The sequence below is a fragment of the Mustela nigripes genome, chromosome 6 (assembly GCF_022355385.1).
Source record: "Mustela nigripes isolate SB6536 chromosome 6, MUSNIG.SB6536, whole genome shotgun sequence".
NCBI classification, from domain to species: domain Eukaryota; kingdom Metazoa; phylum Chordata; class Mammalia; order Carnivora; family Mustelidae; genus Mustela; species Mustela nigripes.
The window spans coordinates 92,516,871-92,543,930 of record NC_081562.1 but is presented as its reverse complement, the minus strand read 5'-3'; the positions used below and the strand labels follow the sequence as shown (position 1 = coordinate 92,543,930).

The 27,060-nt window shown below is 55.1% G+C and overlaps 1 protein-coding gene across 2 annotated transcripts in view; it reads right to left on the bottom strand.

The window, feature by feature from the left end:
- Positions 1–25,573, bottom strand: part of LRP1 (LDL receptor related protein 1) — a 79,633-nt gene extending 54,060 nt beyond the window's left edge. For both annotated transcript variants that reach the window (XM_059403489.1, XM_059403490.1), the window contains exons 1-8: positions 25,020–25,573; positions 16,381–16,503; positions 13,993–14,130; positions 11,758–11,877; positions 10,456–10,584; positions 10,068–10,331; positions 892–1,054; positions 588–810 (exon numbers count right to left, since the gene is read on the bottom strand). In XM_059403489.1, coding sequence (XP_059259472.1) covers positions 588–810; positions 892–1,054; positions 10,068–10,331; positions 10,456–10,584; positions 11,758–11,877; positions 13,993–14,130; positions 16,381–16,503; positions 25,020–25,086 — 1,227 coding nt within the window. In that variant the 5' untranslated portion in view covers positions 25,087–25,573. The remainder of the gene's footprint in view (positions 1–587; positions 811–891; positions 1,055–10,067; positions 10,332–10,455; positions 10,585–11,757; positions 11,878–13,992; positions 14,131–16,380; positions 16,504–25,019) is intronic.
- Positions 25,574–27,060: the final 1,487 nt, after the last annotated feature.

Here is a 27,060-nt window from a genome sequence, read left to right as displayed (position 1 = left end):
AAACTCTGTCCACAGGAGGACATTCTTAGCCCAATCCTAGCTCCCAGCTTTGGGAAGGTTCAGGGGACAGACTGGTCCCAAGCAAGCCAGGTAGCAGCCCTCGCTACCCACAAAACCTATCCAAGGGAACTGACTGCTCCAGCTTGTGCAAGATAAAGGGATTTGCTGGTTTATGGCATGTCCAGGGCTAACAGGGACAGGTGGGCACCTTAATGGTCTCAAAAGGGAGGTGCCATCCCCAAGTTGGAAGGGCTTCTAGACTTGGTCCCAGTGCTATTTCCCAGTTGTGTAACCGCAGGCAAATCTCTTAACCTCTTTGGACCCTGCTTCTTCTCATGCCAAAAGGGAATTGAGCCATCTACCCACTTCTCTCCCAGTGGTTATTGTAAGGATCAAGTGAGAAAAGGGAAGTACAAGGTGACTCTAATATTATCTGTTTCCGTCAGAGTAGAAGCTATATCCACTCCCTTCCTTGAAGGGCTCATGCCCGCCCCATTTCCCACGAGAAGGCAAACGTGTTCCCATGTCAGCCTCCCTTTCACTGGGAGGCCTAGGGGATGGCAGCCCGGCACAAGCTACGCCCTCACCAGAATGCCCTGGATGATGGTCTGCCGGCCCTTGCCCTCGTAGTCCACCACCTCAATGTAGTCCAGGTAGGCATCAGCCCAGTAGACGAGGCGGCTGACCAGGTCCAGCGTGATGCCATGAGGAAACACGATCTTGCTATCCACCAGCTTGGTGCGGTTCTGCCCGTCCATGTCACAGCGCTCCACCTTTGGGATCTGCCCATAGTCAGTGAAGAACACCTTCCTGCGGGCAGAGGGCACGTTAACTGGGTTCTGAGCACCGGGTACTCTCCCTTCCCCCACAGCCTCGCCCTGCCCCTCTTACCCCATGGCAGGGTCCAATGCAATGCCTTTGGGGTTGTAGAGCTCCAGGTCCAGCAAAGTGACACATGTGTCCCCGTTTCGGTTGCAGACAAAGATCCTATCATCGATGTCATCCACAAAGTAGAAGTTGCCTGTCAGCCAGTCGATGGCCATCTGTTCCACGTCTGGAAAGTGTGAGTGAAAGAGCTATGGGGGAAGGTCCTCCTGCAGACATGTCCACCTTTGTTGGTACAGAACCCACCCCTGGAAGTCCACCTCCTCTGGGGTGACCTCCTTCACCTCCTACAAACCACCTCTCCTCTCTGAGCTCCTATAGGAGTTCCTGGCAAAGGCACATTTTACCTTGTATTCTTTGCCATCTTTCCTATCTGGTTTCTATCTGGTTTCTCCAAAGACAAGTGTCTGAGAAACCTATTTGGTTTCTCCAGGGAAAAGTGTCTGACTGCCCCCCTACAGAGCCCTGTTCTACACACGGAGCTCAGGGCCAGCACACAGGAGACACTGGGTCTGTGATGGCTGCTTAGTTGATGGACAGGCTTCCCCAGCTCTAGCCATTCCCTGAGTGGGACCGTCTTCTTGGAATCCCAAAAGGCAGGGAGGACAGGTCCCCTAGCTTATTCCAATATTTTTAAATATGCTTTTACTTGAGATACCAGCACTCAGGCTAACTAAAACATCACACATGTTTGATGTTGGCTGGATGTGCCTCAACATTATATGGTAAGTCAGTTTATCTCATGCCAGCCAGGGCATTAACCAGACTAGTATGTGCTGCGTGACTCTTAAAAAATGGAAAACAGGGGCGCCTGAGAGGCTCAGTGGGTTAAAGTCTCTGCCTTCGGCTCAGGTCATGATCCCAGGGTCCTGGGATCAAGCCCCGCATCGGGCTCTCTGCTCAGTGGGAAGCCTGCCTCCTCCTCTCTCTCTCTCTCTCTGCCTACTTGTGATTTCTGTCTGTCAAATAAATATATAAAATCAAAAAAAAAAAAAAAAAAAAAAAAAGGAAAGCAATGTACACCATCAATAAATTCAATCTGAGAGAAAAGTTAGTCATAGTCAAACACGGTGCCCATAGACAGGGAAAAGGGAAGACCCATGGTATCCAGTGACATGGACCAGTCTTCCTCCACTCACCCCCGTTCCCACTTCTTTAGTGTCCCTCTTGCTCAATTTCCTATCCTAGGGAGGGTGGGAAGGAGCAGCAAATAAGATATAAGGCTGGTGGACCGAGAACATAGGAGGAGGGCCATAAAAGGACTCTGAAGGTAAACTGAGGCATGGTTCACAAAGAAGGGGAGCTTCAGAAAGGTGAAGATGAGAGGAGAATGGAGACCAGGTGCCTACACTCAGTCTATGCCAGCTCTGGGGGAGATGGAAGAGGCTAAAAAGGACTGAAGAGGGAAGGGAGAGGGCATGGACAGTGGAAATCTGGGGACAGGGACCCCTGCTGGCCTCCTCTGTGTGGGAACCAAGACCCCTTGGTTCCCATCCACACTCCGCCCCCTCCAACTTCCACCACCAGGGGTAATGCCTCTTGCAAACTGGGAATCTCCTAAGACATGACTCCTCGGGACCCCTGCCTTGCACTCCAGGTAAAGAGATCTGTGGACCACCTGCCTTTGGCTGCAACTTACTCCCACACACTACTGACGCTCAAACCCAGTGGGGATGATTCTGCCCCCACAGAGCTGTACGTATAATAACAACGAGGCGCTCTGCTCCACCCCTCTCTAATCCTCCCCCCTCCCCACAGGGATTCAGGGGCTGTTTCCTAACAGTGGGTGGGGGTGGGGACAAAGGGAACAGGAACATGGCTCCCCAGGAACTTGGCTAGGCCCCGACACTGACTCACAGTCACAGGACTTAGGCCGCGGGAGGAAGGGCAAGAGCCAATTCGGGGCTCTCATCAAATTAGTTTCCTCTTCAGGTCCCCCCTGTTAAGCCTCCCTTCAAGGTGACCGGAGAAGGAGGTCACAGGGAAGAGGCAACGCCCCTGTGGTTGCTGACGCACCCCCAAGCCCAACCACTGTCTCCTCTGGGCTCCTAGTACTGGCCCATCTTGCTGACAGTGGAAGAGAGGGGCAGAGCAGCCTGGGAAATGTGGGTCCCGGGCCACGTAGGAAGAGGGCTCCGTGTTGGGATAAAGCGATCACACTGCCCCACACTGCTGTGACCACAGAGAAGACAGATTAAAATGAATGTGGCTAGGCCGCCTCTAGAGGAAGCCCAAACTCCCCAAAGGCGAGGGTTGGGGGTGACCTGCCCCAGGCGTCGCGCCTCTAGCAGGCAAGTAGGCGGGAAGGCAAACAGGTTGAAAGGCAAATCGGGCCCGCGTGCCCTTTACTTGGTGGGCACACTGGGGGGCTGCTGGCATGCCAGGCAACTTCACTGGAAGCCGTTTTCCCAGCACCAGCTGGTGTAGCAGTGTCCTTCTCTCTAACTTCCTGAGGCTTCCTTGAGTCACTGCCCAGCTCAGGGCTGGCAACACCCTGGGCCTGCTCCCCATGCACCCTTCCCTCAGCAAGAAGGAAGGAGGAAGAAATCTGAAGACATCAAACGCCTCCCATCCCAGGAGCAGCTCCACAATTGCCCCCCACGCCCCCAGGAGGTCGTCGACCTTTGAGACTCCTTCCTGGCCGGGATTCCCTGCCAATTGCAGAAGAGAAGGCAGAGGGTTTGTCCTTGCTCTAGATTATTTACCCTTGGCCGGTCTCCCCTTCCACCTCCCAAAGGCCAGGCAGGGCCCCACTCAGCAGGCCGGTGAGGAGTTGGCAAGAACGGGAGTCCCCAGCCCAGCCTGGCCTCCACTTTGGTATTTTTGCAGCTGGAGACTATTAGTCGCAAGCAAAAATCCTTTGTTATCCAACCCCCCTCCACATTATTTTCCTCTCTCCTAAAGTCCAGATTCCTCTGCCCACCCCACCACACACACACACACACACGGCCACTCACACCTATCCAAGGCCAGTGTACACAGATAGGCTCAGATTAAGAGAGGGCACCTTCCCTCCTGGGCTCCACTATGGGCAGTGTCTGGGCCACTGGCCTATCTCATGGCATGGGGGGCAAGTTGACTCCCGGGTTTGACCCCAGAAGACCCAAACATTCTGGCAACCACTCATTCAGAGGGCAGCTGGCCCCTGAGCCCCAGCCTCCTCAGGGCTGACCCCAGAGCATGCTCCAGAGGGGCTCTTGAAGACAGGAGAATCTCAAGTAAGCCTAAGGGGAAGAATGCTATGGGGTGGGAAAGGTCTGGGGTGGTCTGGGGTAACACTGTTGGGGGATTTCAGCATAGAGAAGGAGGCCAGGAAGCTAGAAGGACAGTTAGAGAGTCAGAGGACAGACCACAGCTTGCCGGTGATGTCACAAAAGACTTTCACTTCCAGGCTCCAGAATAGACCTGGGGTGTGTATTTATAACTGATCGTCCTCCCTGCACTCCCCCCACCACCAATGCTCAGCACTCTGCACCCCCATCACTCTAATTTTTCTCGACTTCTCTACTATTCACATTGTTCAAGAGGCATTTCCCTAAACAGTGGCTCCTTTTCCAAAAACAATCCCCTGCCCCACCATTCCCAAGAAGGCCCTCACTTCAGCTGCAGGACTCCAGTCACTCTCCCTAAAATAAATCTGGGGGAGGAAGGGGGCCTCTGTGTCCAGAGGAAATACCCTGCAATGCATCCATATGCCCAAAGATTATAGGACAGGGCTTGAGGTCCCTAGATGAGGAAGGATGAGCAAGGATGAACCCCATTCCCACTTTAACCACATCCCCAGTGAACACACCACATTCTGGTCCTTATTCCAGGAACCTCCCCACTTCTCCCGTCACTCTGCTCTGTTCTGGACCCAGCCAGGGTCCAGACACTGACAGTGGGTTTGAATCCTGGGTATATCGCCTTCAACTGTGGGACTATGGGAAAGTAACTTAACGTCTGAGTCTCAGTTTGCTCATTTGTAAAATGGGACTATGGGAGAGTTACTTAATGTCTGAGTCTCAGTTTGCTCATCTGTAAAATGGGACTATGGGAAAGTTACTTAATGTCTGAGTCTTAGTTTGCTCATCTGTAAAATGGGATGGTACATTAATAGCACTTAGCACAGGGCCTGGCACATAATTAACACTCCACAAATGGGAGCTGTGGTTCATTCCATCATTCTCCCTCACCTCAACCCCATTCTTCCCTACCTTCTCCATCAAGTTACCATTTGTGCCTTCATCTAGAGCCCTGTGACCTCCCGACTACAGGCGGCCCCTCCAGGTGGGCAGTGTGGGGCTAACACCTACTATTCTTCAAGACTCAGCTCAGGCCCCCAGAAGAAAGCTTTTTGTATTTCAAACTCCCATAAGCCCCAGTCACTCCTTTTATCACAGCCTGTTTACCTGACTACAAATATTGTGAGGGCAAGGTGCTATCTTTCATCTCTGTCCCCGGTGTCTGACACACATACACTGATTCATTCAACAAATATTTGTTGAGCACTGAGTCCTCACTCTGTTGTCCTAGCGCTGGGACATCACTTTTTCCCTTCCTTTCGACTGCCAGGATCTTCATTCTCCGGCCTTGGGACGCCCCAAGATGGTGGGAGAGCACATCTGTCTGGTAACCCTCTTCCTTCTTAGAGCCACCCAGGGGCTCTTGTCCTGAGGGCTGGTGGGGAGAGAGAGGCCCGGGGAAGATGACCAGGACTCTGGGGGCTTTGCAAGTAGGTAAGAGATAGCCAGGCAGGCCTGGCGGAAGTTCTGCCAAATGGCACGTCCTCATGCTCCTGTTTTCCTGCCGAGTCCTGACATTAGCTCCTCTTGTTTCCAGCAAGGCCAGGGCACATCATCTCTGTCTCCGGGGCTCCCTTCCTGCCCTGCTTGCACTTCTGGCCTCCTTCCCTTGGCTGGCCCAGGTCCACAAAGGCGGTCTGTCGTGGTCCCGAGGATGAGATGCCCAGATTCTGCAGCTCTGATTCAGAATCGGAACCAGGGTTTTCCCACTATTGAGAAACCCTTGCTGGGCTCTAAAACGCATATCTCTTGCTTAAGTTACTTCCTGTGGCTTGAAAACAGGGAGGGGGGGTGCTGTGTTGGGAGCAGGCTGGGTGGAGAGGCAGCTTCAAGGAGACAGCGGGGGAGGAGAGGCCAGGCTGGAGCTGAGCCGGGAGACACGGGGCTGGCCGCCGGGGCTGGCCCCGGCCAGGGAGAGGAGAGAAGGGCTGTGAAATGATTTGGAAACTCGGGGCGGGAGCAGGGAGAAGAAGCACCAGGGCATGGGCGGCTCAAGGCCAAAGGGTGTGCTGGCGAGAGCCCCCCAGGATTCTGACACCCTGAGGGTGAGGAAGGCCGGGGGGGGGGGGTGGCTGGCTTTCACACATAAAATCTGGAAGGGTTCCATATGCATGGGGGGAATGGTGAGAGGGCCTGGGCCGCCAAGCTCAGGAGGAAGACGGCTCCCCTTCCAGCTGCGGAAGTCAGTTCATCGCAGACTCAGGGGGCTACTCTCTGCCTACCCCTGCCTTCCCTCTAGACACATCACTACACATTTCCTGTTGTGATTTTTAAGCACACACGTACACACAGGCACACAAAGAAAGAGGGAGGGCTAAGTGAAGCTGGCCAGCTGGACTTGGGGACTCATTTCGCAACTTTGCTGCTTGTAGCCTCGGGGGCCTTTTCTGCCTCCCCGCTCCTTCCCACATGCGGCATGATGCAGGGAAGAGACCAGAGGACCCCAGAGGGCCCTTCCAAAGCATCCCCTCACACCCTAAGTGATTTCAGCAAAACTTCCTTCCTTTAAGGCCTCTACATGCAGTGTCAGAACCTTCCCTCCCCACACACACTCTTTCCCAGGGCCCCATTTCTGCAGGCTGCCCTCATTCTTTTTATGGGGAAGACATCCTCAAAGCCAGGGGAAGACAGGTCAGAGGAGCACAGCTAAGGCAATGCAGGAATGGGGTTGGCGGGGTTGGGAGGGTGGGTCAGTCTACTGACCTGACCCGCAGCCCTGCCCAGGGGCAGCCCTGCAGGGCGCTGGGCAGAACCTACGGTTTCCTGAGCCAGTGGTCAGTGGCGAGAGGCACAGGAGGCAGGCCGGGCCTGGTTCTGCTACCATCAGGGCTACTGAACCCTCTGGGTCTCAGTTTCCACAACTTCAGTCTTCTGTGTATCACTTTCAAAATGCTTGCCATGGTTATATACAGCTGATACTATCATTTACCTACTGTTACTGTACGTCAGCTCATGTCTCTTATTTTGCTGCATCTTAAGCCATCTATGAAATTATAGATTTGATGTGCTAGTTATAGGAGTCTCCTAATGGGTATTACATAAAAATGTAACCATAACAATAAAAACATGCATGTCCATATACCACCGAAAATCAAGGCATCCCTGCTTTGTACCAGACTGAGGGGTCAGTCTCAGTCCTCCTTAAGGGTCTTCGGGCTCTCACTACCATGTTTCCAGAATCAGAATCCACAGAGACCTCCTCATGCTGCTGGGACAGTGGCAGACAGGAGGATGGGCCCTGGGAATGCATCCCAGGAGGGAGGAGGAGGGGTGAGGACTTAGCCCCCAAAGCTCCCCTCTTCACCCGCCCCAGTCCAGGCCAGTGAAAATCACAGACAGAGGAAGAAGTGTTGGCAGCCGGGGCTCAGTTAAGGGAGGAAAGCACGTGCACACGCACGCACACATGCACACCCCCTTCCAGAACATGTGAGGAAGTGGGTCAGAAAGTGTTCCCCAACTCTTGAGTAGAAACAGAGAGAAGGAGCTGGGATCAAGACAGGAAAAGGCAGGAGCTTCAACCCCATGCTGGCTCCACGGAGCCTCTCCTGGAGGCTGCATCGACCATTGAGCATGGCAGGGTCTTGGAGGGGCCCTCTGAGGGCTCTCAGGACTCCGAGCGGGTCTGGAGCACATATGCCCTAGGACCCATGTGAAACAGGCTCACTTCCTGGCCTCCTTCCTTTTTTCTATTCTATTTCTGTTACCAGAGTTTTCTCTGGGGCAGGCTCCCCTTTCTTCCCACACCAGCAAGTAGGCTCTCTCTGCCTCTTGGCCTCTGGGGCCCAGCACCTCTCAATTGTCAGACTCCTCCCTCCTGCATGGGGCTCCCTCCCAGAGGGGCAGTGGAGGTCATGGTCATAGCCAGGAACGGGATGATTGCAGGGAGAGCTCCCCTAGGAGGCAGAGAGAAAGCAGGAGAAAGCAGCAGCCTTTCTTCTCCATCCTCCCTTGGGGAGCTAATTACAGGCCAGCAGCCCACTGCACAGGTGAGTGCCTGGGATCAGCCACCCGCACACCCCAGGACAGCCCACTCAGCTTCTCCTGGGAAGGGGCTGAACAAGGGATGGGGGAGGGTGCTAGGGGAGAGACACTTCCGACATCCTCATCTCAGGGCCCATAATTAGTCTGTGGGATGAGAGCAAAACAACTATCCTCAGGGTGACAGCCAGACAACCAGGCGGCAAGGGGGTTGGGGTGGGGGCGGGGAGGAGGGACAGAGGCTGGGGCAATGGGAACCCACTCATCTACCCGACTAACCTCCCTCCCCAGAACCTTGGTCTGTCCCTGCCTCCTGGACTCTGCCCCAGAGGGACCCAATGAATCTAGCAGACTGGGAGGCAAGGCTCTATTTGCCAAGGGAGGGGTACCCTCCTGAGCTTATTTCCTGCTTCTCCTTTGGCAGAAGGCAGGAGAAGGGGCCAGGCCAGAGCAAAAGCCGAGAAGTTTCCCATCAGGGTGCCCTCGCCAGCCGCCTACCCACGAGCCCATCGTCTGGCCCTGAGGCAGGGCCAAAGAGGGAGCTGCCAGAGCTGTTTGCCCAGACAGGCCTGTTGGGTGGGGCCAACAACAAGGAGCAGGGAGAGGGCAGCTGTCTCATGGGGTCTCGCCCTGTGCTACCCTAGCTGCCACTGGGGTCCCTGATCTGCCCAACCAAGCGTGGCAGCCCCCAGCCTGGCATTCCAAGAAAGACATGGCTAGTCACATGTGAGCTCTGGTGACCAACAGCCCAGAGACACCCCTGGGACGCTCTGAGTGCGTCGATGAGGCCACAGAGGGCTCTCAGGAACCACTGCTAGTCCAGAACTAAGCCTGTGTGTCCTCCTGGGATGTTTTCCTGTGATGATCATCATACAGGGAGGCAATGAAGAACTTCAAGATCTTCTAGCAGGCCCAAGGTTCACAATTCTAAACCTTATGGGTTACCTCTTGCTTTCACTTCAACTGATCTGCTCTGGACAGGCAAGGTCAAAGCCATGATGCAGATGAGGAAATCAAAGCAGGCACACCTTGATTTACTCAAGGTCACAGATCAAGTTACCCTCCTTCCCAGGGGGTCAGGTCAACCAAGGCCAGATGTTCCCCCTCATCTCTGCAGTGTGCTTCCTGGAACCGTGATGGTGCCAGATGTTTTGTTCATTTATGTAATAGCATCGGACATGAGCAGGGCTGCCTCAGGCAGTGGTCTATGCCCTGGTCCCATCCCTAGGTGTACCCCTGCTTCCACCCAAAGTACAGCCCAGGGAGAGAGTTTGAATGGAAACATCCCAGAGGTCCTAAAATATCCTGTGGTCCCAGTGCTCTCTGCTCCTCTCCTGGTCTCAGTCACTGTCACAAAGCCCCCCAAACAGCCTGAGGACCCCCACCCCCGCACGCACCCTGCAGCAGTGGGTCCATTCTGATGATGTTCCCAAGGAAAATAACAGAGCCAGGGGACAGACCCGGCCAGGCCCTAGCATTTTTGCCCTCAGCCACAACCTAGCAAGGCTCTGCCTGGGCTCCAGGCCCTTTCTTTCCCTTACCCTGGCTCCTGCTTCATGGGAAAGCCCCTCTGTGGTCTAATGAACACTCTTCCCTCTGAGAGGGAATAGTCCCTGGTCTCTGGAAACTGACCATTTGTGGCTCCCTTAGCCCTCTTCCTTGGCTCTGGCCCCAAAATCAGGAGCCATCTAGAGACCTGGCTCAGAGAGAGGGAAGGAAGCAGAGCCATCAGTCTGCCCCTGACACCCAAATAGGTGTCATTTTGTGCAGCCCCTTGCCTTGGTCTCGGTCAAGGGCTTTTTATTTAGACTTCTGCCCCAGACAGGGGTCATCCCATCTAATCTCTGTCTCAGGCAGGCTCCAGCTTGCCCTATCTTGCCTGCCCTCCCCTTCTCTCCAGACCGGGAGCAAGCGACTCACGGTGCAGACTGAGGGAGATGTTGATGGTGTGCTCATCCACGAAGCCCTTCAGGCCAGGCATGCGGGCACACTTGAGCTGCGTCTGGGCAGCACTGTCCCCAACATGCACCCAACACACAGTCTCGTTGGCGTAGCTGAAGTCCATGGCTGTGGTCTGCCGCGTACTAGTGGGTGTGATGGTAGACACTTGGGCCCCACTCAGGTACGTGGCCAGGATGTTCTGGGAGTTGGCAATCAGCAGCACGGGGGGCCGGTCTACTGGCTCTGCAGATGAAGGAGAGAAGGGGCTATGTGGCCAGGGACTCTTCTAGGACATCTCAGACCGCCCCCCTCCCCGGGAACAACTTGGGGGCCATCTATCGCTGTGGCCGCAGGGGACTCCACCTACCGTTCTTGGCCTTGCAGGAGCGGTTGTCTGGCTGCAGGAGGTACCCTTCCACACAGCCACATGTAAAGGAGCCGTCTGTGTTGGTGCAGAGCTGGCTGCAAGTGCCGTATATTGAGCATTCGTCAAAGTCTGCAGGGAGGGGGCAAAAGTGCGGTCATCTCCAGTGTAATGAGGGCAGGGAAGTGAGTGCTCTCAGACCTCACCAGTGGGGCTGTCCATCCTTATGGCTACTTTGGAGGACATTGGCAGCATCTATCACAAGGAGAGATGTGTAAACTTCATCACCTAGCAAGTCCAGACTTGGAATCGGTCCCTAGAGAAACACCCACACACGCGCACGTCATCCATTCATTCAGAAAAAGACTTCTTGAGGACCTGCTCGATGCCAGGTACCGTCCTAGACTCTGAGAATACAGCCATGAATAAAATATATTCAAACTCCTGAAATTTAAATTCTGATAATAAATGAAATATTGGCATTTCCATAATAAATGAAACAAAAAAGTAAACTATATGTTAGAGGGGCTAGTGTAGTGGGAAGTGGCTGGTGGGAAAACTGTTAAGCAGAGATGGGGGAGAGAATGCAGGCGGTGGGTTGTGATTTTAGGGATGGCCTCCCTGAGAAAGTGGTATTTGTGCAAAGAGCCCAGGGAGGTAAATTTAAAACAGAAGAGGACGAACTGTTCGTGACAGAGAGAAATTGGGACATCTCACTCACCAACAGGGAGATGGCCAAGCAAACTGTGGTAACAGTCATACTTCATAGTGGTTTCTAAAAGACGGAGGTAGATCTCTGCGTATTAATATGGGAAACTCTCTAGAACTCACTGAGTGAAAAAAACTTAGGAAAGGAATGTACAGTGTGATATTTACGTGAAAAGAGCACACGCAGGTAAACAGTGCTTTCAATTCGATTATTTGCAAATACGTGCATACCAACATGCAGAAAAAGGCCTGGAGACAGAGGCAGCAACCTGATAACAGAGCTGATGGCCAGAGATGGGAAAGGGAGCAGAACTGAAGAGGATTGGTCAAAGGGGACTTTGGTTTTACCTACAATGCTTTAAGGTTTTTACAAGAAAACTCACATACACCGCGTACGAAATTTGAAGAGGAATTCAGAAATCTGGTGACAGCAAGTGGTTAGGGCTCTCAGCCACACCCCCGGTGCCGCAGGCCTGAGAGCAGCGCCTCCTTCTCTCATCCCTTCTGCCTCATTTCCCTCCTTCGCGCTGGCCCCGCCCCATGCCCGCCCCCCAGCCACGCCCCTCAGCAGGTCCAGCGGGCACAGGGCTCACATACCTTTGCAGGTCTTGCCATCCGCCTGCAGCTGAAAGCTGCTGTTGCAGTAGCAGGTGGGCCCGTTGAGTGTGGGGACACAGTGGTGCTGGCAGCCGAGCTGAGAACAGGGTCCTTGGAGCTCTGGGGGGGGGGGGCAGGCAAGACGCACTCAGGCCCCCAGACTGCCACAGTCCCCCAATTCCAGTCAACTCTTGGGAAACCACTTCCAAGGCCCGCAGGGTGGGAGACAGAAGAGGCTTCAGGAATCATCTAATATATTTTGCAAGTGAGGAAACTGAGAGCCAGGGAGGGTATATGATGGGCCCAATATATATATTTTATATATATAATATAGTGAATTATGGCTTAGAAGCTGTATCTCCCTGCTCCGGTTGCTCTGGACTCCTTCCGTCCCCTAAGAGAGGGTTCTGGCACTTGCTGGGGTCAGCAGGGAGGGAGAACAGTGAGTCTCAGTCCCTTCATTTGCCTCTTATCTGCACTGCCCAGGAACTACAGTGCTGGCTTCGGGGTTGGCGGTGAGGAGTGGGCATGGGAAGGGGTCTCTGCCCTCAGGAACCCAGCTCTGGTCTGGAAGCACCCCTCCAGCCCATCCCTGGAGGCCTCAGAGAGAAGGTCCAAGGTCCAGGTGGAAAATGGGAGGAGGAGAAGATTGGTTCCCTCAGGACCTTTCTCTAATCTTCCTCCTGCCACTGACCCACTTCCACAGGGGAGACAGAAGGGAATGAAACAGGAGGGGGAAGAGGTGGGAGAGCGGCTGCCCCCCCAGACCAGCGACCCAATTAATGGCCTTGCGTGGGGCCACGCGGCCTGGCCACAAAGATCCCTTTGTCCGGTTGCCTCACACACACCCCCCCCCCCCCCACCTAGGAGAGAGAGCTGCCCGAGATGCTAAGATGTTTAGAGGCACTAAGCCTGCCAGGAGGAGCTGGGATGGGGGGCCGGGCCCCAGTTATTTCCTCTCCTCTTTGCCTCTACCCGAAGAGCCCAAAGGTGCTGCCTGGACAGCCTTTCCCCACAAAGTGGGGTGGAGGAGTGAGGGTGGGGGTGGGGGCAATATTGTTTGTTCAAGAAAATCTAGAAAAGAATTTCTCTTCTGGACATATGGCAGGAGGATAAGGAGGCCCAACCTCTCTAATAGCAGAGAAGGGAGTTCAAACCCTACGTTCTTCAGGTTCTTTGTTGTTTTTGATGCTGACAAAGTATTAAAAGGAAACAAACCTGAACCCGTACCATGCGATAAGATTCGATGGGCATGGTTATTAAAGTCAGCCCCTAGGCCCGAGCTCTGCGTCCCATCCCTAACATGTCAACTCGACCCAAGGAAAGGATACAGATCTCCCACGAACTCTTTGCTCTGCACTCCCTGCCCTCGGTGAACAGGGTCCAGATGTGTCCCCTCCCACAGGCAGATGTTTCTGACAGGCGTACCAGCGCAGGACGCCACCCACCTGGCAGCTTGCTCGGGTTCTGGAGGCCTTGAGCTCAGCAGAAGGGGGAAGTCGTCATTCCCTGGTCCCTGCGTCGCAGGCCTGAGGCTCTGTCTTCACGACAAAACCTCCCCTGTTGCTCAGGAATGACCCAGGTTCTCCCTGGCCCACAGGGGCCTTCAGGGGAAGAACAGTAGAGCTGGTGACCTGAGCTGCAGAGGGGAAGGGACCTATCCTCCTAAAGTCCCCTCCTCAGTCTGGGTGACCTTCCCATTAGGCCGCTTGAGAGTGTCTCAAAGATCTGCACTTCCTGTAGCCTGAGCCGGACAGGGGTGGGGGTGGGGAATGCCTTCGGGGGCACTGGCCAGGAGGCAGGTGATCCAAGCACCATATCCCCACCACTAGCACCAATGCCGGCATCTGCCTTTCCCTATTCATACTCAGCTTTCATGTAAGAAACCATTTGAAGCCAGGATCCCACTATTTACAACAACAACAAAGGATGAAAATAGTGCCAAACTCTCATTTTACAGGCAAGATCCTGGGGTCCAGAGGGAGGAGTGACTTGCTCAGGCACACACAGCCGGAAGAGAAGTGCCCAGGCCAGACTGATCCCTGAGGGCTGCTGACCCAGCAGCCCCAAGCCCAAAGGCCCACTGATTTGGGAGAACCAGAGCAGGACAAGGTCCTCATCCCCACTGCAGGTATGAGGACAGTCCTCAGATGCTGGGCCTCCAAACCCAACAAGTGCATAGCTGAGAACTCACGGCATCCATCTCCAGGGCAGGAGAGGCAGAAGGGCCCTTACCTCGGCAGTGGGGCCCCTCGTCTGACCCATCTGCGCAGTCCTGGACCCCGTTGCAGAGGCGGGACATGAGAACACATAGCTCGGTGCCCAGGCAGTTGTGCTCGTTTGGCTGACATCGCTGGGCCTTACTCTGTGGACCTGCGGACACACAGAAAGGCCAGATGAGCAAGTCGGCTACGCGGACTGGCCGGCTGTCCCCCCGGGGGTGGGGATGAGGACACAGAGAGTGTCGCTTCGGACACCTGCACTTCTTCCTTCTCAGGAGGCCTCAGGGGCCTAGAGCTTTTCTACACCATTCCCGATGGGAGCCATGCAGCCAGGGGAGGGGAGAACTGGGCCTTCTGCAGAATCCACTCCCCATGCACCCGGTCCCCATGGAGCCCAACACCTCCATGTTGTACACTCAGGAGACAGGATGAGGTTTAGAAGTGAGAGGGCTGGAAGAGCCGAGGAAAACAGAGTCCATGGCGGGGAGGCACTCATGTTAGAGAACACCGCCTCCCCAGAGTTCCCCAGGGCTGGGAGCATGGGGCTGAAAGCCAGACCAAGTTACCTAGAACCACACTGTCCAACACATAGCAACAGCCATATGTGGCTCTCGAGTACCTGATTGTGACCAGTTCGAACTGAATATAAAATACACCCCGGCTTTGGAGGACTTAATACCACACACACACACACATACACACACACACACAAGAACACAAAAGATCTCATTACCAATATTCCATGATTAAAATACGGAAACAATAGTATTTCAGATACATTGGGTCACACACAGTTAAAGTTAACTTCACCTACCTACTTTTACCTTTTCTGGTTTTTGTTTACTTTTATTTTTATTAAGTAGGCTCTCTTCCCCCAACCCCCAGCACAGAGCCCAAGGTGGGGGCCCAAACCCATGACTCAGAGACCAAGACCTGAGTCGATACCAAGAGTCGGATGTCCAACTGCCTGAGCCACCCAGGTGCCTCTACTTTTACCGTTTGTAATGTAGCTACTAGAAAATTTCAAAATTGCATGCATGGCTTGCATTACACTTCTACTGGACGGCACCACTCTAGATGACCGACCCCAGAGCCTCCCCGATAGTAGGATCTGGGAAGCATCAGAGGTTGTGGCCCACTGATGATGGGCCTGGGGTTGCAGGATAGAGCTCCTCAGGGAAGCCTAAGGAGGCCATGCAGACTAGGATGCTGGCTAAACCCGGGGGGCTGGGGGACCGACCACGACCTATGGACCCCCACATAGGGGTCCATATGTGAGAGAGTGTGTGAGAGTGAAAGTGCGTGTGAGAGAGAAAGTGTCTGTGTGTGCGTGCGTCTACCCACGTGTGCCTGGGGAGGAGTGTGCAGCTGGAGTCTGAGTCTGAGCTTGCTCCTGAGTGTCTGGGGTCATCTGTCTGAGGTTGGGCTTCTGCATCCCCATTTGTAGGGCATAACAGTGGCATTAATCAAGAAGACTCCAGGCTGCACTTGAACTTAGCCCAAAGCGAGAAGCGATGAGACTCCAGGCTGAACCACCTTCACCATAGAAACGCTTGCAGAATATCTCTGGCCCCACCCTTCGAAGGCAGGGTATGGGGGTGAGGCAGAGAACTGGTGGCTCCCTTTCTGGCCCTAAAATTACCCCTGATAATTGCGGGTGAGGGTATGGGGAGAGGACAGGGGACGGAGCTGGAGCAGGATAAAGCTATGAGAGGGACACAGGGACAGACCTAGGAACGCAGGGTCTTCTAGATCATGGCCCAGACAAGCCAAGCAGGGAGAGGCTGAAGGTGGAGACCCCAGGACTCTACCGGCTGCCCAGGACTCTGGGGTCCTGCCAGCAAGTCCTCCACCCCCCACTGGCAGGGTAAAGGCTGGGTGGGGACCTTTCTCCCAGTTTAAACAGCTGCCTCTGATTACACCACTTACTGGGGCAGGGGAAGGCGGGGGTGGCGGGAAACGCACAGGGGTGGAGCTTCTGGTACAGAGACTAAGCAAAGCCAGTGGCCTTTGGCCTGGGAGCGTAAGGATAGGAAGGGGACGCAGCAAGACCTGGGGGGCACTTATCAAAAGTCAGAAGTCTCCGAGATGGGAAGAAGAGGACCGAGCCAAAGGGCAGGGAAGTCAGGCTTTCTCCTTCCGGCAAAGCTGTCAGCCCAGACAACAAAGTCCCTGGCAGGCTTGGGGGTGCAGCCGTTAACAGAGCAATCCGAGGTGCCATTTCTGAGCATGTCAGGCACCATGCCGGGCACTTTGAAGAGGGGTAGAGTTTTAGCTGTGTCATGGGCAAACAATCACTGAGCAAGGTCCACACTGGGCTAGAGGTCAACTGTCCTTATCCCAAACTGCCTGGGCCAAAAGGAAAAGGTGTTTAGGGGGAGGGATGAGAAAAGGTACTTACAAATCTCAGGGGCCTCGTCAGAGCCATCCGGGCAGTCCCTTTCACCGTCACACCGCCAGCCCTTTGAGATACAGGTGATCTGGTCTCTGCAGGCAAACTGCTTTGGGCTGCAAGTCTTAGGAGCTAGGAGTAAGGAAAGAAAATGAGGGTGGAAGTGAAGGATGGAGGCCTTAAAGTCCCCTAGAGCTCCTATTCCTTCCCCAGCATCAGTCTCCATGTGGCCCAGACTCTGAGCTGCAGTCCAGGGGCCCAGGGGTGGCAGGGGGCTGGGGGTCGATCCTGAACATTGTGTGCCTGTGGTAGGGGGAGGGGAAGGAGGCAGGGAACACATTTTACAGCCCCTGATCCAGCCCCATATGCTGCCTGTCCAGTGTGTCCCTCCTTCAGTCATCGGGGTCAAAGCCCTTACTGTTTTGCGTGGCTCTGGTCAGACACCAGCAGCCCCAGCTTTGCCGACAGGGTGACGGTGAAGAAGGTGCATTTAGGCCTTTAACATGTTTCCTCTTTATCTTCCCTTCTCTCCAACTAGAAACCCAGAACTGCCTTTTTGTTTTGTTTTGTTTTGTTTGAGTAAGTTCTACACCCAACATGGGGCTCGAACTCATGACCCTGAGATCAAAAGTTGCACGCTCAACTGACTGAGCCAATCAGGCATCCCAAGAGCTGCTCTTTTTAAATCTCTCTGCTCAGTGTGCCCTCTGGGATGCTCCTAGTCCCTGAAATCCATCACCCTGCCCATCTCCAAGTCCTAACCACCAGGCCCCCAGACAGGAAGTGTTGGGGGGGCAGTGCCCTTGGCACAGCAGTGACTTGGAGATTGTATCAGCAGAGGTACAGGAGGGCATGGTGGGGTGGGGCGGAGGAGGGAAAAGCCCAGCCTCCACCTCTGTTCTCTAAAGACACAGCTTCCCTTGCTGGTGAAACCTCAGGGAGGACTTTCAACAGATGGCCTGCAAGATAAGAGGCACCTAAGACGGCTCAGGAGGCCACAGCTGGAGATCCAAGGAAGGAGAATGACCAGGGTAACCTATAAGAGCTGGATTCAGCCCAGGATGTCTTCGCCCCAGCCTTCACCCCTACCAGCCTTCCTCTGCTCCTACTCGGATTTCCTACCTCCTTCCTCAAGGAGGAATTAAGAATGGTCACACTAACTCTTATTGTGGGCTCAGCATGTGCTGGAACTGTGGTAAACCAGTTCTTTCCATGTATCATCTCTTTTAATCTTCTCCACAATATGACAAAATAGGTAATACTAATAATGCCATTTCATAGATGAGGAAACTGAGCCCCAGAGAGGGTAGGGTCACATGGCAGGCAAGTGACAAAACTAGGACTGAAACAAGTGAGTCAAGTCTACGCTTTTAATCAGTGCGGTCCCCATCAGTCTTCCCACTCGGAGGTATTCCTTCCAACCCCATCACCATGGCCTACATGGGAAGAAAAGTCCTCTGCTCTCCTTCGTCCCCACCCAGCCCATCATCACCTTTTCCTCAGCCCGTGGACGATTCCAGCTCTATTCAGCTGGTGTGCACTGAAGACCAACTATGTGTTAGGTGCTGCACTGGGCACTGGAGTGCTGAGAAGGAGTGAGCTGCCCCCTTGGGATCCCCAGCCCCCCTGGGAAGACAACTGTACACAACTAACTCAAATGCAGGGCAGAATGAGCTCAGGGCTGGGACAGAGCATAAATAAAGTATGTCAGGGCTCTGAGCAGGGAGGGATAGAGTCCGAGGAGGGCCACACGGAGACGATGGCCTCCCTCCCTAACCCCCAGCTCTGGCAGAGGGGACTGCACTTAGGCCCCTGGCCAGGATGAGAGCCGAGTTCAGGAAACACATCAGGGATGGCCTGGCCAGGCTCACCCCCCCTCCCCTACCTCCCACCCTGAGCAGGGAATAAAGGCCCCTTGAGGAGGTGGATAATGCTGAGTTCATTGCCCCACTGGGCCAGCTGTGAGGTCTTCCCGGGAAACAGCCCGCCAGCCTAGTTAGCATGCCGGAGACTGGTCCTCTTCCCCTGGCCAGCCGAGACTGGCTGGGGGGGAGTTGGTGGGGGGGCGTAGAAGGGGCTGGAATGGGACTAAAGGCAGATGGGCTGTTTGGAGCCCAGAAATGGCCCCTATGCCACCCCCACCCCTTCACATGGACTTAGTCCATGCCCCCACTCCTCCCCAAGGCAGAACTCATAGCCCCGTGAGGTCACTGGTTGGCCACTCCAACCTCCCCTCCATTCCATGTCCCTGCCACGATCTCCCCTCCATTGGCCTTCACTTTGCCCCCCCCCCCCCCAGCTGTCCCCCACCCCCACTTTTGGCCTACACTCAGCAGAGGAAACAGCAGCTGGCAAACTCCGAAAGCTGGAATGAGAGAGATTCACAAACCAGATGTGCTCTTGTGGAGGGAGGGGAGTGGGGGATGGGGGGAGGGAAAGGGAGAGGAGCACTCGGGCCCTTGTCCCACAGCAGCACCTCTTCAAGCCCAGGGCAGAGAGACTTGGGGGTGCTGCACTGCTCCCAAGGGACAGGACAGCCCAAGAATCTCGGAGAGATATGTGAAAGCACTTCCTTCCTGTCCGGGATGGTGGAGAAAGCCCCAGGAATCTGGAGTTTGAAGGCTGAGGCCTGTCTTTGATTTCCTTCAGGGGGAGTGGAGGAAAGAAACAACTAACCTACTTTGGGGCAGTCTACACAGCCAAGAGAAGCCTCCCTCAGAGGTGGGAGGGAGCTGCCAAGGGGGGTAGGGTAGGGCACTTGCAACCTGCTCAGAAATCCCAGCCACCCCCACTCCCCTGGGCTGAGCCTTCTGCCTCTGACACCAGAAAACCCACCTCTGTGGCTTGCCGCTTAGGTGAGGGAAACATGGCGGTCCCCAATTCAGGAGCAAACCAGCCACCAGCCTCCCCTGCCTGACCCCCTCACAAAAACCGGGGCTTCCTAATGACGGGAGCTAACACTTTTCAACCTCGTCACTATGCGTCAGACACTGAACTGAAACACTGGTATGTGTGAACTCACTTAAATTCTCACAACCCTGGGAGGTGGGTACCGTTGCGATCTCCCTCGTACAGTTGAGGAAACTGAGGCACAGAGCGATTTAGTAACTGAACAAACAGGTGGTTTCCTCACTGGCCGCGAGAATGGCGCCAGATGAAAAAGGATGAAGGAAAGGAACCAACAGGGAGAATATTTTGGTTCTCTGGCACTAGGAGTAGAGAAAGAGATTGTAGGGGGTGGCAGTGACCTTCAGGGCTCCTTGGAGAGGAGCGAGTGGTGGAGGAGGCAGAGAGGGACAAGAACAGAACAGTGAGGGAAGACAGAGGAAGAAGAAGGAGGAGAGGACTGGAAAGGGAGGAGAGGGAGCGAGGTTGCAGCGAGAACGCCAGGACACAGGGGCCGTCTGTTCTCAGCTTTGCCTGGAGTTGAATGTGACCGCCATGCTAAGTCTGGCCAACACCCCTGCTCCCCCCTCAAACCCAGGCACCCAGCCCAGCCATGGCCCCCAGGGCCACCAAGCTGGAGCCAGGACAGGAGGTGTAGGCTTGGGTGTGTGTCCAGACACAACACGGACCCCACTGCCCTGCTTGAGCCTTGGCTGTCGTCCTCTGTCCCATTCTGGGACCTTGGGGGTGGGGTGGGGAAGAGAGGGTAAGAGTGCCTGGCCAGAGAAGGGAGGATGACAGGAAAGAACAGACCCTGAGGGAGTCTTCTCCAGAGCAGGAGACCCAGCCATTGATCCTTTTGGGAGCAGTGAGGGTGAGGAAGGAAGCTGAGGCCTCAGATGGCACTTCTTCCTATAAGACCAGGAGACTTGAGGCCAGGAAAGCGTGAAACAGACCCTGAGGCCCTGTTCAAGAGCAGACGCAGCAGAAGGAGAGATAGGCCCTTGGCTGGGGGGATATTCTCTAAAGGGAACCACAGGAGCTATCTAAGGGAACTGAGGAGCCTGGGGGGAGGTCAGGAGCTGGGGGTTAGAGCCTGCAAGAATCTAAGCTTTCAAACACACGGGGTGGGGCAGCAGGGCCTCACAGACCCAAACCGAGCGCTTTTTACTGAATTTTATGTATTTTGGGTGTTACCCGGTGGCTCCTTCCCCGCAGCTCAGTGAGGCTCAGACACATTTTTGTCATTCCTGAGTCTGGGCCTCTGCTTTGCGGCCTGGACGGACGTACAGACGGGATGGCTTGGATTGCCAGGGAAGGGGAAGGGTCTCCCCCTCCATCCTGAGTCAATATTGACTCAGCAGGACATTAGTCTGACCAGTGACCTCCCCACCATCTTTTCCTTTCCCCATAAGTAAAATTCGGAGCCCTTGAAGGCCTCCGGAGTTCATCCTATATCTCTCACCAGGCCTTTACGAGCCCGCTCCACCTATCCCCCAACACACACACACACACATCGTTTATGCTCAGCAGAAGGAGAAGCTCTGAGCCCCCGACTTATTTCCCACACCTTTCTCCAGTTCTCAGGTCATAAGGAAGTTCTGCCAGAAGTCTAACCTCCCCCTTTCCTCTGACAGATCTCCTTTCCCCTGTTACTCAGCCCACGAAGGGTATCAAGTTCCCTTCCTCCAGAAACATTCTCTCCAAAACCCATTCCTAAACTTAGCGGAGGGGGAAGAAGAGAGAACAGTTTGGAGGAAAGCAGAGAGGGAACTGCAGAATGGGACATTCAGACTCCGACCTGGGAGGGGAGAATGACTCCAAAACGACGAGGGGCGAACTGCAGAGCATGTGGGAAAGCCCAGGAAAGACGCCAGTTCCCAGGTACTTTTGGGGACCCCCACAGGCCTGGATGGAGGTAGATAAAGACAGAGACAAATCAAGCAAGGGAGACCAAAAGGGATAAGAGAATGCCACAAAGGGTAGGCAACAGAGAGAGATGAACAGAGAGGATGAGAGACAGTGAGAGGTCCCAAGGAGCCAAGACAGCACAAACGAATGACAGCAGATGGAGGAAAAATAGACAGGAAGGGGTCTCAGCCCAGAAGTTGCCACGATAATGGCACCGTTGTCTTGGGATGAACCCAGAAAATAATAAGCCCCCTGAGACTCAGAGTAGGGTGGGGACAGCATATATCCTGACTTAGGGAGACAGAGTCCCTGTCCTAGCAGTGTGTGACCCAAGGGGTATCCAGAACAGGGGTTAATGCCTCCCACAGAATAGGGAGGTGGGGGAAGAAGACCGGAGCGCTTCAGCCAGGGAAGCCAAGGCCTGGGAGAGGTTCTCCTCTCTCCTGAGGGAGGAAGAGGTACAAATAAATACCTCTCCCCCACCACTATCCCGCACCTCTTTCCTGGGGAGGTTTTCCACTGGTGCCGGGGGTCACGGCACCGGAAGCACTCCAGAGCCCAACTGCTTCCTTCTCCAAACAATGCAGGATCCTGCTAACTGGGCTAAAATCTGGGACTGAACACAGTGGGGTAGGACTAAGTTCTCCAAATGTTCACCCACAGAGCCCAGCTCCACTAGGTCAAGGACCTTGTATGGGCCCAATCAACTGCACCCAGATTCCCCCCAGTCCAGAGCCAGAAGGCTTAAAGGCTGGAGAGTCCACAGAGTGAGGGAACCCTGGCAAGAGATGACTGAAGGGCAATAAGCTTGGGGTTCTGATGTGGAAAGGCTAAGACGGCAGCAGGAGGAAAGAAAGTTAGACTTGCGTAAAGAAGGGCTTCCACGAGGGAGTTGTTTGGAAGAGTTGAGGGGGATGCGGACCAGGGCTGGTTCTGGCCAGGACCCCAGCTGCATCCTTAAGAAGCTCAGTGATGGTAGAGAGGTTGAGGGGGGGAAATTATATATATGGAGAAAATGGAGGAAGGGGGAGCAAGACTGGACGAAAAGGAAGTCTTGTGAAGTAGCCTCAAACATCAAAATACGCCTCCCATCCCCAAATCAATGCACTACACATTCCCACTTTGAAAGACCAGGAGGAAGGGAAGTGTTCAAGGATCTGGGTCTGGCTGGGGAAAAAAGGAGTTTGGAACCTTCTCTCAGAGAGCCAGGAGGCAAACACCTCAGCCTCATAACTCACTTCAGCTGTGCCACTTGTCTGATAACTGGTAATACACTGGCTCAAGGGGGTGTGGAGAGAAGATGGAGAGGGGTGTGGAGAGAAGGAGGGAGTCTGCCTTCCCTGAGCCTGGTCTGCTGGTGCTGCCCTTCCCACACCAAGATAATTCTAGTCTCAGCACGGTCCTCAATAACTCCCTTGCCCATCCCCCACCTCATCTGTGTCCCCATCCTCCCTGGTAGCAACCCCACTCAATTCTGCTTACTAGCGGGGTGACACTGCTCCCCCAAAAGAAGGGAACCCCGTGTGGGTTCAGGCACAGCCGACAAAGCAGAAGAGGTGGGGAAGGCCCCTAGGGCTGCTCTTGTAGGGGGGAAAGCAGCAAGGCCTGTGATAGCAGCAGAAAGAAAGGTTCAACACTAAGGTATCTGGGGTCAGGAGGTTTCCTTCTTTGGAAAGCAAAGAACGTTCCATGTCTGTGGGCCCAAGGCATGAGGGCAGGGGTAGAGATAAGAGAATCCTCTAGGCCGGGCTGGATAGCACTGGCCCTACAGGTCTGTGCAATTCCCCTTTACCACCCTTCAGAGTGGGGCGGAACCAATGGTTCATATTCCCATTCCCAAGGGAAGAGTAGTAGAGTGTGCCTGGGGAGGGGTCCTCTTCCCGGGACTTTGGATACAGTTTAGTTTGAGCTGGGTTACAGATGTGGGCACAGTGGAGATTTTAAGAAAGGGCTGGGAGACAGTTAAGGAGAACATGACCAGTATCTCCCACTTCCACCCACCACCAACCAACCTAGAGCGTGGTAAATAGAACCATGCTTAGAACCTTGGGTGTGAGGCAACCTGGTGCCCTTCCTGAGTGGGCTGGGAACCTTTTCTGCTTTCCACAGAGACCCCTCTTGCTTTTGCCTAACTCCATCCACCCTCCATCATGGGGTTCCTGGGGGGACTCTTAAAATTTTTTTTTCTATTCCTCCTAGAAGTCATGCACCTGAACCTTTCTGCCTTAGTTTCCCCTTCCACCTCACTGGGTTGAGAAAAAGAGGAAAGAACATGTATAACAAGGAAATCATGGGCTAGAGCTGCCTGTGAGGGCTGGTCTAGAGAATACTCAGGAGAGCGCCTCTTTCCTCCTCTTGGGCAGATAATTGAGGTAGTGGTGGGGAAGGGGACAGACATTCCCCCAAGATGGCATCTTGTTGGGGGGGGTGTCACGGAAAATACTGTCTTTCTGGGCACAGTTACTTCCTAACCCTCTAACCTCTCTCCTCAAACTGGAGCAAGTTGGGGGGAGGGGAGGGCAGGAGGAGAGATAATCTGATTTCAGAGAAAAACTTTCCCAATTCCAACCTGGCAAAATTTAGAAGATGGAGGAGGGGTGCATGATGGTATTGGACCCAGTTTTTTCCCCGGGATGGATGGATTAAAATGAGAGGAAGGGATAAGATTCCACCCTCCTCAAATCAGGGGCCCAGCCCAGCCCAACCCCATGATCCCAGCTCAAAGCTTAGGCAAGACTTGAACCAGTGACTCACAAGGAAAAGAAAAATAGCTGACATAAAGGGGGACAGGGGGCACCTCATTTCCCCAAAAGGACTATGTCCTAGCCAAAGCCCAACTACAGTATACAAAGTGTGTGTGTTGGGGCGGGGGTTGGGGGGGTGGGAAATGGGGAAATGATGGAGATAAATAAACACATTTACTAAAGGAGCAAGGAATTGAGGGGCAGGGGCATAGCCATAACCCCCATCCAACCTCCAACTCTCCTTCCAGTCTAAACTGTGATCAAACCAGAAGTCAGGGAGAAAGCAGCCTTCCTCCTCCCTCCCACCTCAGCATTCCAGGCCATTCTCCAGTCCCCTTCCCCAATGATGACATCTGACGTTTTTTCATCTCAAAGCTCCCAGGAATTAAGAAGGAAAATTCAAAGTCACATAGCATCGCTGCCCCCCACCCCCAACAGTCCTATCCAGGCTACTGACAGAGGCCCTGAGAGGGGGAAGTGCCCACTTAGGAACCCAGGCGGGCAGCCCCGCTGGATCCTGGACCCAGGCCTCCAAAGCCTGGTCTCCAGGGCCCAGATTCCACACCCAAGCAGGGGGCCCTCCCCGCGGCCCTCCCTCTCCCCACCCACAGCCTTCCCCGGCCTGCCTGCCCTCTGCCCAGCGGGGCAACCCTGACCCAGCTTCCCTTCCAGATTCAGAGGCCACTGCAAAGCGCCCCCCCTCCCGCCCCCTTTTGCAGCCGTACATTGCAAATCCGGATTCCTTCACATTTCAGATGGGGGGGGGGCGGGTGGAGGATGTAGGGGAGGAGGAGGCCCTCCCCAACCAGATATAGGAAGAGAAGGCCTCTCGATCCCAGAATCAGAAAAAAGGGGAGCCCTCATCTCCCTTCCCAGGCCTCTGGTCTTTGTTTGGGCTGGGGGGTCCCGGAAGCATCATTTGCCCAGGGCCCCCATCCTCCAAATCAGACCCCCATCCCCGCCCCCAGTCGGGCCGCTGCTGTGTCAGCTGGACTGGGATAACAAAAGGCACCCCCTCCCGCGTCTCCCTTCCCCATCTGAGCGCAGGAGTGGGGGCTGGGGGTGGGTGTCCCCAGGGGTCCAAGGGGGCCGCGGAATCTCACTCACCGTCGATAGCGGCCGCGACGAGAGCTGAGAGCAGGGGCAGCAACAGCAGCCGCGGCGGGGTCAGCATGGTGTGGGCTGATGCAAGCAGCAGCCCCCTCCCCTCTGGGCCTGCTACTTCTTGCCGTCGCCCCCCCCCCAATTGGGGGGTCCCCCTTTTTCCTCCTTCTCCCCTCCTCCTCCTCTATTCTTATCTTATCCTTAAGCAAAGAGCATCAGGGGCGTGGGTGAAGAGGTAGAGTTCAGAGCCCCTTGGGGAGGGCCTGCTGACGGGGGTGCGCCCGCCCCCTACTCCCAAATCCAAACCCTTCACCCCCAGCTTTTCTCTTCTCCCCTCTTTCCCCCTCCCCGAGCGAAGCTCACAGCCCCATCTCCGAGCCGCCTCCGGCTGCAAAAATGCACAATTGGGAGGGGGCGGGGTAGGGGGTGGGGGGCGTGGACCGGGTGGGGGAGCCTTTGGAAGGGGCCTGATGGAGCTCTGGGGGCTCCCCCGGTTTCCGCCTCCTCAGTGCACGGGCCTGGAGCTCGCACCACTGTTCCCCGGACTGAGGTGCCGCGACCGGGGGGGGGGATGAGGGGGGTAGAGGGAGGGGACGGGCAAAGGAGGGAGGGAGAGAAGGGGCGGGGAAAGAAAGGGGTGGGGGAGAAAGAGCTACGCGGCAATCCTGTGAGTGCGCATGCGCCGATTTGGCGCGCTGCCCTGAGGAGGGGGAGTCGGAGCAGCGACAATATTTGGAGCTCTGGCCAGCGGTCCGGGAGTGGAGGTCCCCGGGCCCCCTCTAGCCAGTTTGGGGCCTGGAGCGCCTTCTCCCCTGACTGGGCCTTTCTCCCTCGTGCCTCAGAGAGCTAAAGGGCCGAGGGGAGATTGGGCAGTGGGCGAGGGCTGAGGGGCTTCTCTTTGAAACTCTGTGTCATGCCGTGGGAGTTCAGGCTCCGTCTAGGGATCCGAGACCCCGGGATTCGGGCCGAGGCCTGATTTCCTCGGGGAAGCCTGACTGTGCCTCTCCTCCCCGGAGTGGGATAGAGGCCGCCAGTCCGCGAGGAAGATACGGAGAAAAGCTGAGGTTTGATTTGGAGACTTTGTAAAACCAAGACCGGGATTGGGGCTTTTGGAGAAGGGGGGCGGGGTGGGGGAGGGGCTGCGAGGGCCCGCCCCCACCTTGCTCCGGGGCTTAGAGTAAACAGGGACACCCGTGGGGACACGCCGGAGCTTGTCCGTCCGCCCAGGGCTTGGGGATGGAGCCCACCTTAGTACCCGCCCCACCCTGTTCGCCTGGCACCGGGCGCGGGAGGGGCGAGCCCTGGTTTGGAGGGAGGTGAGTCACCAGCGGGTGGGGTTGAGAAAGGGCCACCCCTCTTCACCCCAAGAGGTCTGGGTTCATTTATTATGTTTTGTTTGGTGTTTTGGTTTTTCTTTACCTTCAGATTGACTTCCCACCAAATCGGGGTATTAGATTCCGAGCAACAGGGCTTTGGAATAAGACGCGGGACTGTGACCCCCTGCTTCCAGGCCTCGGGTTCTGAGATGGCTGCTGAGTGTCGGACCTTTGTCCGGGCCTCGAGCCCGCACGGGGAGTGCTCCTTTGAGTCGTGAAGGCGCCGGGCGGTTCCCAGAGCTGGGTGGATGTGGTTCTGGCCACTGCCCCCTTCTGGGCGGTGTTTTAAGGTTGGACCTTGGGTGTCTGACTTTCTGGTGTCTGGAAATCAGAGTTCAGGGAGGCAGTAGGCAAGGTTGACTGCCGGACAGAAATTGACGTTAGAGATGAGAGAGGATTGGGATTGCACCACCCGTCTTGCTTTTTAAATTCTACTTGAGGAATGGGAAGGACCCCAAGTCCTCACACCAGTCTGTCCCTGGCAAAAAGCAGAGCAGCATGGAGGACTTGTCCCACTGATGACAATGAAAGCGAGAATCCAGAAGGAACTGGACCTTTCCCCCGGAACAGAACATCCTTTGGGCTCACTTTGCTCAGGACCAAGGTCACTTGCTTTTAGTCTCCTGGGCTAGAAACTTTTTTAAAAAGGTTTTATTTATTTGAGAGAG